The 9929-nt window shown below is 35.9% G+C and overlaps 2 protein-coding genes across 5 annotated transcripts; one reads left to right on the forward strand and one right to left on the reverse strand.

Moving 5' to 3' along the window:
• Positions 1 to 1396: 1396 nt before the first annotated feature.
• Positions 1397 to 7057, reverse strand: LOC132175218 (protein NRT1/ PTR FAMILY 2.11-like). Of its 4 annotated transcripts, XR_009439400.1 has the most exons (8): positions 6741 to 7057; positions 6411 to 6628; positions 5497 to 6056; positions 4369 to 5284; positions 3264 to 3345; positions 2434 to 2480; positions 1861 to 2067; positions 1399 to 1755 (listed from the first exon to the last, which is right to left on the reverse strand). XR_009439400.1 is itself a non-coding variant. In XM_059587088.1 (5 exons), exons 1-4 carry the CDS (start codon positions 6844 to 6846, stop codon positions 4384 to 4386), a joined length of 1785 nt encoding a protein of 594 aa, XP_059443071.1. In that variant the 5' UTR covers positions 6847 to 7057; the 3' UTR covers positions 2750 to 3345; positions 4369 to 4383. The 4 variants fall into 4 exon arrangements, 1 of the variants encoding a protein (XP_059443071.1); XR_009439401.1 differs by having other exon boundaries at positions 1397 to 1751; positions 1861 to 2480; XR_009439399.1 differs by having other exon boundaries at positions 1397 to 1755; positions 1861 to 2480.
• On the forward strand, positions 1480 to 3593 carry LOC132173538 (ent-kaurenoic acid oxidase 1-like). Its single transcript, XM_059585050.1, has 5 exons — positions 1480 to 1730; positions 1827 to 2123; positions 3045 to 3153; positions 3240 to 3358; positions 3506 to 3593. The coding sequence occupies exons 1-5, from the start codon at positions 1480 to 1482 to the stop codon at positions 3591 to 3593; spliced, it is 864 nt and encodes a 287-aa protein (XP_059441033.1).
• Positions 7058 to 9929: the final 2872 nt, after the last annotated feature.

Here is a 9929-nt window from a genome sequence, read left to right on the forward strand (position 1 = left end):
TGGTTCGACCAACCCCAGATCGGCCACGATTTCGTTTTTTTTTTTTTTTTTTTAATTAATGCTTAAAACGACGTCGTTTTGGGGGGCTGGGTATGTGTTGTAGTTTTAAGACACAAAACGACATAGTTTTGGGGGAGGGTAAAATGGGTATAAAAAGTCAAATTGTTTGACTTTAACTTTAAAAGGGTCCAAAGTGAGAGTAAACCAAAGTTCAGAGGGCCTAAATGAGAGTTTTGAAAATTCAGAGAATGTCAAAACGGCTAGAAGTTTAGGGAGGGCTTTTTGAAGTTTCCCCTTATATTTTTTTTCAATTGTATTAGTTGAATTCAATAGCTATTCTTAATATATGAGACAAATATAGGATTAACATAATGAAAGAAACCACACTTTAACTATTTCACCCTACTGATGGCCAGTGTGGCTTTTAGCATCACTCTATAATATTAATACTACAAGAATCTATTAATTTGAGTTGTAGAAATTAAATTCTTTCAATTTAATCTTTTGATCAAAGTGCTTATGACATACATTTTTAATAAAATTAATATTAGAGCATCTAACATCTATTTTAGAGCATTTCACGTGAGAATACATTTCTTTTAAAAGACGTATCTCAATTTAATTTTAATCTATTAAATTAGAGAGAAATGTTAGAGTATATTTGGCTGTCTTATATTATGGGATTTGATTGTAATCAAATTTTAATGGTAATAAAATATGATTGATTTGATAATCATACTTATTTGCCAAAGATTTATCATGCGGAGATAGGTCATACGCCAAACCATGTCAATTCTTGTTCATATTTTCTTTTATTTCCCGCATCTTTATTTTTCCATTGATTATATTTTATTTCAAGAGAGAGAGAAGGACATAGGGGACTCCGTATGAATTTGTTTTTATACGTACGGACAATTAGGGCCTCCATAGTGGAGACTTTCGGTCAGGTAGGGGATCCCAATTAGAAGCTCCAATAATGGAAATCTCCAACCGTAACATACAAAATATCTGAATCCCGCCTGCTGGTTACGACAACAGTCTGAAAGAGGAAATTAATGACCCAAAGGGTTCTCACTTCTCAAGTTTATCGTTTAAGTATAATTTGTATAAGACCACTTGGTCATATCGAACATATATATATTATATATCGACAAGACATAACTGATAACACCAATATCGGACATGGAGCACGACATCATGACAACCCTCTCCTATTCATTTTGATTGGAGCCTAGTCTTCATGCTCTTTCAAGGAGACTGACCTAGCAAATTAAGAACTCTTGTTCCTTCCAGTGTGGGGTTCGGATGCTTATATTAATTTGTCGACGAGCAAACTATGGCTCCGACGAATAATCTTCCAGGAATCAACCACTCTATTTTATTTCATATATATATATATATATATATATAGAGAGAGAGAGAGAGAGAGAGAGAGAGAGAGATTAATACACTAGATATCGAGGCTTAGCAAATATCAGGATGGAAATGACAGTAGGGGTTAAATTGTGGTTGGGTTTGTTTATAGGAGGTTTGCCGCGGCTGGGGTGGCTGCTTTGGTGGTGGAATGAGCTTTGGTACGTTGCTCCTCTCCAAGCTCGGTGCTCGGCTACCGGGACCAATCTCCCGCCGGGGCATATGGGCTTCCCATTGCTTGGAGAAATGCTCACCTTCCTCTGGTACTTCAAAATTCTTCGGCGGCCGAATGAATTCATCAACTCCAAGCGACGCAAGTAAGATGATGAATATTTTCCCTTCCTTCACATGTTACATGTACAATAATAAATATGCATGCGTGGGCTCGATCATGTCACATAATCTATTTGCAGGTATGGTGATGGAGTAGGAATGTACAGAACCCACCTCTTCGGATCACCGTCCATCATAGCATGCTTCCCATCAATCAATAAGTTTATATTCCAATCAGACGATAAATTTATCCTGAAGTGGCCACAGGTCGATCTCACTGGCCCTGCTTCTTTGGTAGCAGTACACGGAAAGTCCCATGCCAGGCTTAGAAGCTACATATTGAACGCCATTAACCGCCCCGATGCTCTCCGGCGCATCGATCTTCATGTCCAGCCACGCATGGTAGCCGCGCGCGCTCCAATCGTGGGCGCAGAGGGGCAAAATCAAAGCATACGATGAAATCAAGAAGGTTACATGCATGCATATATATATATATATGATGACATACGTACCATTACATTAATTGGAACTTTTATATATATATGTGTGTGGTTATTGGTTAAAGCCCCTAGGCATTGCTTAGCATTAATTATGTGTATATTAAGCCCGTTAACAATACCAATAGCCGAAATTTAAAAAACTTCATGCGCTAATTTTAGGGTTTTTTTAGAGGTCACTATATATTCACATTTTCAAAGACCTCTACACATTTCCACTATGTCGAGAGAGAGAGAGAGAGAGAGGAACCTTGATATATCTTGGTGTTCTTCAAAAGTGAGGTGAGAGACATCATGCTATGAGAGAAAATCAATAAATGAGTGGAGTACTCATGATGTTAAAAAATGGAATAATGTTATTTAATCAGTACAACTGACGTATAACTTAATAATACGATGATAGTGAAAAGCATGCATTGAATTAGCACTTGTAAAAAAGAAAAGAAAATAAAACTATGGCAGATTTTATCTGCCACATTAATTATCAAGTTGTATGATAGCTGTATCACAGTATACAATTACCATATTGTAATAATGAGAGTAAAAGGTGAGTGCATTGCACTCAAAATGGAGAAAACGATTTTACGATCTAAATTTTGTTTTGTTTTATCAAACAATGTACAAGGTAGTATGTCATTTAAAAACTTAAATGACATGATAACATATTCACCATTAATAAAATCTAATTTGGACCTTGAAATAATTCATCTCCATTTCACTTGAAATAGAAAGATCCCAATCCATCATTTATATGCTTCACCCGATCAGGTAAAGAAAAGAAAATTTGAATTCGGCTAGCCCTAGCCGTGATTATAACTTCTGTTGGGTAATATTGGTGATCAAATGTGCCATTTTCTGCAGGTTACAAAATACCAAAGGATTGGAAAGTGATTGTGTGGATTCGATATACCTCCACACAAATCCTGAAAACTTTGAGGATCCCATGTGCTTCAACCCAGATAGATGGAATGTGAGCCCGCATGCCCAAGATGATTAGATTAAAAAAATAGTAATTCTTAAATTTAGCTAATTAATCAGTGTCTTTTACTATCTCAGGAACCAGCAAGGCCTGGAACGTACCAAGTTTTTGGAGGTGGGTCAAGAATCTGTGCAGGAAACATGCTAGCGAGGATAGAGCTTGCACTTTTTCTTCATCATTTGTCTGTAGGTTACAAGTAAGGAAAATCAACTAACATCATTAAGTAATATATATATATATATATGTGTGTGTGTGTGTGTGTGTGTGTGTGTGTGTGTGTGATTTTAAGCTTTGATGCAGTATATATAGAGATTGCTAAATATGTATTTACATGGGATCTCAGGTGGGAATTGCTTAACCCAGATGTAGAGATGGTTTATCTTCCACATCCAATACCGCCTCTCTTCCACATCCAATACCGCCTCAGATGATGTGTCATCTGCCACTGTCAACTTCCTCTCTCCTCAACTGAGTTAAGTTAAATGGGTTTTCTTTATTGATATCGACACCGTCCACCATAAGCCGCTAACCAGCTTCACTGGCAGCTTTCCTTATTGCCTTCTCTGCCTTTGAGAATCCCATCTATAGCTATGACTGGATTGTTGTCAAGATTGAATTTTCTTTTTGGTCTTTGTACTATGGATCTTGTAATTTTCTGTTTTTGTACATGTACAGATTGTTTGTATTTTGTTCTTACTCAATCTATTAAAAAAAAAAAAGCTCCACGTTCAAATCAGGTCATGTTATGCAAAGATCAATTCGTATTGGCAGAAGGAGAAGCTATTGAGGAAAGTTTACATAGTTATATTGTAGTATGGTGATTAGGTTTTTGTAAGAAAAAGACACCATCCCTGATTAGGTTTTTATAAGAGAGAGATACATTTGCTGCCATGTTTTCCCATCTATGTTACACATCCTGTTTTACACATGTAAGCTCTCTCTTCAATAGAGAAGGGCAATTCACATCCTACTGGTTTGATCCTACATAAAGTTCCTACCTAATGCAACATCATGCTGCCTCCAAATGCCAAGGAAACATTATTTTAGATATTGTATAAATGCAATGAGTAATTCTATTTCGTAAACTCCTGTACAACTGTCATACATCGGATCAAGAGTAAAAGAGTCACGTCATCGTCTAGTTGTATGGCAGTTATGTAGGAGTTTACTAAATAGCATTACTTAGCCTGTAATAAACATGATTACCTACGAACTTGATAATCAGACAGCAGTCTTTTCCAGTTGTATTGATCCTAGGTTGTCTTGGAGGGTATCCTTGCAAGCCCCTTTGTACTTGTACCACTTTGCACAAACTAGAAAGTAGCAGAAGTTCAAGACCTCTATAGCAGCAATTGTGTAATAGAAGTAATCCAATCTTCCCTTGTTAAGATCTTCTGGCAACCAATTTCCACTTGCAGCACCCTCTGTTGTTCGATGAATTATTGATATCATGAGACTACTCAAATAACTTGAAAATCCAATGCCACAAAAGAAAAGAGACCCTCCAATGCTTCTCATGTTCTCGGGGAATTGCTTGTAGTAGAACTCAACTTGGGCAACACTAGCAAATGCTTCAACTAGTCCTGCTAGCATGAGTTGAGGAATCAACCATAGACCTGGCATGGAGGAAATGGCACCTCTTCTTGGTGCAATCCCCATATTTGGCCTGGTTAGAGCTATGGTCCTTCGACGCTCTTCCACCAGGGCAGATACCAGCATTGTGAGTATGGAGATAAATATGCCCATGCCCATCCTCTGGAGGATTGTGAAGCCGCCTTCTTTTCCGGTGATCCTTCGAAGGAATGGGACAAGTATTCTGTCGTAGATGGGTATCCATATGGTCAAGCTCAGCATCATGAAGACAATGTAAGATGCAGGTGGGATCTTGAAGTTGATATTTCCTAGTTGCCTGTTAGATTGAACGGCTTGGAAAACTGCATATGTATTCTGTTGGACTATAACAAGATGGTATAAGATGGCTGCAACCCATATAGGAATCACTCTCAGCAAGCATTTCACTTCTTCCACTTGCTGCATGGAGCAAAGTTTCCATGGATCAGTTGCTGATCCATCTGGGTTTATTTGGTCTTGGGGAGTCACGATTGCTGCTTTATCCAGGAATCTGCCAACATAATCATTTTGGTTGGTTCAAATTTAACACGAAATTGGCCCATTTGATCATCAAATTGCACAATTCTTAGAAGTGTAACGTTATTTAATAATTGTCATATAATTGAGAAAACATGATAGTGAGCTGATTTTTACTGTCACCTCACATTATCTCAATCATATAACAATCTATTAAATAATATTCCTCTCGTTAAAATGGGTTACCTGAATTGGTCCGAGTAAGGAAGCTTGGAGTTGATAGAACTAGGAGGCATATATTTGAAGAGGGAAAGCCATGGTTGTTCTGGTAGCTTTAACTGCCTTTTCTTAGTAGCAACCACTATGACCTGTGCCACACTAGTCACAGGGCTACCTGTGGCTTTCACTTTCACATACATTTTTGAACCCATGAAAAAGAGTGCACATGAGATGAGCATCAGAATTGCTGGGATTCCTAAACCTATAGCCCAGCTCACATTGGACTGCACATACACAATGAGGGTCAAGGATACCAACTGGGCAAAAGTAAAAGTGAAGAAGTACCAATTGAAAAAGCTATTGATTCCCTTCTTCCCAGATTCTGTCTCAGGGTTGAACTGGTCTGCTCCAAAGGCCAAGTTGCATGGCCGGATGCCAGCAGCTCCTCCTATTAGCATTCCAAAACCAGTCAGCAAAAATGCCATTTGCCCTGTTGTTGGCCCTGTGCAAGTGTCATTCTGTCCTGATCCACAGTGGGGTGGATGCAGCTTCTTGATTGCCGCTGTTAGTTGTATTGCAAGCAATCCCTTTACAGAAATAGAAAAATCAGGCATCAGATGAATCATATCAGATTTTGCAGAAGAGAGAAAGAAATATGGGAGAAGAGAATATCTTCATCTGATTGTATACATGACCATTGAGCCAACAAGATACAAACAAGAAACAGAAACTAACTTCAGGAAGAATCCAGACACACTCATACAACGAGATCCGTCAATACATAAATTTCTCATATGGTTGCAGGTGATGCAAGATATGATATAATCGTGATTTGTATGAAGCAAACTAAGAGCAAATTTGTTTGCACACTAATGTCACTCCTTACTGGATGCATACTTGATGAAAAATTTGAGCATGAAAGTTGGTAGTAGTATTAGTACCATAAATGAGGCGATTGTTGCAAGTCCCAAAGTCTTGTAGCGGCCAAAGTAAGTGTCAGAAATGAAAGCGCCAAGCAAAGTGGCAAAGTTGGTGGTACCATTGAAGATGTTGATGATAAGTGCAGCTGTAATACTCTTCATGTTGAAGACACCAGTAAGATAGATCAGGAGGTTGGACAAGGTGCCAATGGCTCCAAGTTTCTCAAAAGTTTCATTACCTGAAATGCCATGCAAATGGGTCACTCAGAAGCAAGGATAAAAAAACACCCAAATGAGAAAAAATAAAGAAAAAGATTAGAGAAGACAAGCTTGATCCCCCCTCTCACTCACCTATGATAAATGGCATGGATTTCCATCCTCTGTAGTTAATCTTTGTCTCTTCAGTTGTAACAGCTTTCTCATTGTTCTCCATGGTTCCTCTATCATTTTTCTCCATGTTCTCTCTCTCTTTCTCTCTTGCTCTCTGCTATGTAAGATGAGTTATATATAGCAACTAATCTATACAAGTGTACGTACATCAGGAACTATGCTATAATTGAGAGGCGGAATTCTACTCCTTCACAACCTTTCACACCTACATTTTTTTCTTTGTCTGCTCCTGATTGTGCCCTCTGGTCCTCTCTCTATCTCTGTCTCTCTCACTCTGAAAAGGCCAGTTTCTATGAATGTGTTGAATGTAAATGTGAATGCAAATGAGTTGTAACTTGTAAGTCGTCATTCCTGACACAAGTCCACTGGAAAACAAAGCGGTCCGTGAGCAGTTGAAACATCCTGGGGTAATTAAACTTGGTTTCACAATAAAAAGTCAAAAAAAATGAAACCAAATCACACACACGTACGCACAAAAACAAAAAATAAAAAAGAAAAGAAAGTTTCCTCGTCACTCGAAGTCTCTGTAAAATACAAACAACCTTGTAAACAAGGGATCTCAACCCTTATATAACATCTCTGCAGTGTACATTGCAACTGGTCAATTTGGTCTTTGAAGAGCTCATTATTGTGTGTGGAAGATTGCGTACGTCTATTGGTTGAGCTAATTAGCCAGAGTTGGTCACATCCATTTCCTGATTTTTTTTTGCTAAAAGGATCCGTCCAATTTCAAAGTTGTCCAGTAATAAAAGTTTGTTCAAAAAGGCCAATGGCTTTTTGCAAAACAGATAGTCAAGAGCCCCAAATCAGACTGGTAGCTGGGATACTTACATCAAGGGCCAAATTATTGCAGACTGAAGTGTTTTTATTCTGTTTTTTATTTTATTTATTTATTTTCTTTTCTTTTTCTCTGAGCGGTTGATTCTTAATCTTCATTTGCAATGATTTGAATTTTGTCTTTGCAGTTATGATATTCTTTACACTTGCTTATCAAACGACATATTTCATATTTCATATTTCAACACGTAAGTGTTTTAAATTGTTTTTTATTTTTTATATTAGTCACGTAAAAAAGTTTTCCGCTGTGAAGTAGGTGAGGTGTGAAAAAGTAGCATTATTGTTTCTTGTAAGTAAGAAGAAGTTAGGTACCAACACAAGATCAAAATCATAGCTCCCTCGCTCTTCTTATGCGGACATGTCAAAAAAATAAAAATAAAAATAAAAACCATAGTTAATTTCTGTAAGCCACTGGCTAGGCAAACTTTGTAGAAATATTTTCAAAATTAATAGTTAATAAATATTATTGTGTTTTGAAAATCTTTTAAAATTGAAGGTTTTAAAGAGTATTAAATGAGAGAGTTCCACATTGGAAGGAGAGAAAGTGAAATTGGCATTTATAAGGCCCAAACAAACTTTAAGCTATTAAAAAAGCTTGGGTGTATATACATTAGTAGTGTATACGCACGCGTGACATGGGTTGTAGCGTGCTAGTGGCTCCTTGATGATGCACTTGGCATCGGAGCTGTAATCTAATGGTTGATCTTATATAATTAAGATTATTCAATTCTTTTACCATTCTTCTATGTATTTTTTTAATATATTATTAGAGTCTTTGTCTCTTGATAGGATAGAAAAATTTTGAGCTTATTAATTTTGTTTGTGCAAAGCGCAATTAAATACAGAAGTTTTATGAGCTCCATTGTATTTTGGAGAAATATTTGCTGATTACCCTTTTGCATATTATATTTGGTGGGGGCGAATAATTTCTTAAGAAAAGTGACGTTATAACATACCTTATGAGCAATTTCGTTTTTCTATATTTCCCCTATTTCTTTTACAAACTTAACCTTACGGAGATTAGACCAAGGTCCGGTAAACCTCAAAGTTTAGAAAACCCAAACAAAAAGAAATGATTAAAAAAAAAAATCAGAAACTAGAATGAAACTCAGACAGGAAAAGATTCTTACACGGTATTTTAATTTTGAGTCCAAACACAAAATATTGAAGTAACGTGATGGAAAGGAAAGGAAAGGAAAGGAAAGTCTTCTTTCAGGGGTAAACGGAAGAAATCAATGAAGGACAGTCACCGCAGTTTTTGTTATGGTTTCAACGTACTGTTATACATGGGTTGCTGTTGCATAACTTTTCTGAAAAACTTCTTGTATTAATTATATGATGTTGAAATAAATAACCAAGGGTCTCCTCTATTAAATGGCCCTAATAATATCAAGATTCATGCCGTTGGGCAGCTACTCCACAACTACGCGCTATATTTAGACGATGGTACACAGCTACGTGCTTGTTACAAGGCAAAAATCGAGAAACACCCTTTAGGTCCGGGGCGAAACTACCCTTTGGCTTGGGACATAGGGTGGTTCCTGGCCAAATTTTTTTTTTTTTTTTTTTTTTAACTGTATCTTTAAAAATTAATTTTTGGCCTCTTTAGAATTTGTTTTTTTTTTTTTTAAATTTTGTCAACCCAAACAAAACATTATAGTTTCGCTCCTACCTCTAGGGATTCACCTCGAGAACTTTGTATAAGAAGGAACACACAACCTCCCAAAAAAAAAAAAAAAAAAAAGGCATTATATAAAATTGGGTAAAGTCCACATACTCTCCTCAAACTACCACTCAATTGACAATGTCCCCCCTAAACTTTCAATTGTGACAATGTTCCCTCCAAAGTACCAAAACATTGTCAATGTCCCCCAAGACTAGCCATAGGACAAAAATGTCCCTATAAATTTCTCAATAAGACAAAAATACCCCTATAAAGTCAAAAAAAAAATTGATTTTTTAAAAAACAAAAAATTTTAATTGAAAGATAATATTTTTTAAAAAAAAAAAAAATTTTAACAAAATTTTTTATTTTTTTTTTAAACGGAAATTTTTATTCTTAAAAAAAAAAACTAATTTTTTTATTTAGTTTTAAAAAAACAAAAAATTTCATTTTATTAAACGAAAATTTTATTTTTTTAAACATAAATTTTTATTTAAATAAAATTATAAAACAAAAATAAAATAAAAAAACAAAAATTTTCAATTTTTATAAAAAAAAAATCGAATTTTTTTTTTAATTTTTTTCTTATAAAATTGATTTTAAAAAAAAAAAAAAAAATTGGCCAAGTTTGGATTTTTTTTTTTTTTTTT

The sequence above is a fragment of the Corylus avellana genome, chromosome ca3 (assembly GCF_901000735.1).
Source record: "Corylus avellana chromosome ca3, CavTom2PMs-1.0".
In the NCBI taxonomy this organism is placed as follows: Eukaryota; Viridiplantae; Streptophyta; class Magnoliopsida; order Fagales; family Betulaceae; genus Corylus; species Corylus avellana.

Bases quoted from the DNA above. Each gene is read 5' to 3' on its own strand.
- LOC132173538 (XM_059585050.1), top strand. From the start codon at position 1,480: ATGGAAATGACAGTAGGGGTTAAATTGTGGTTGGGTTTGTTTATAGGA. The intron at 1,731-1,826 runs GTAAGATGATGA...ATCTATTTGCAG, and splicing joins ATCAACTCCAAGCGACGCAA to GTATGGTGATGGAGTAGGAA. The intron at 3,154-3,239 runs GTGAGCCCGCAT...TTACTATCTCAG, and splicing joins TCAACCCAGATAGATGGAAT to GAACCAGCAAGGCCTGGAAC.
- LOC132175218 (XM_059587088.1), bottom strand. From the start codon at position 6,846: ATGGAGAAAAATGATAGAGGAACCATGGAGAACAATGAGAAAGCTGTT. The intron at 6,057-6,410 runs GTACTAATACTA...ATTTCTGTAAAG, and splicing joins CAACAATCGCCTCATTTATG to GGATTGCTTGCAATACAACT. The intron at 5,285-5,496 runs GTAACCCATTTT...TTATGTTGGCAG, and splicing joins CCTTACTCGGACCAATTCAG to ATTCCTGGATAAAGCAGCAA.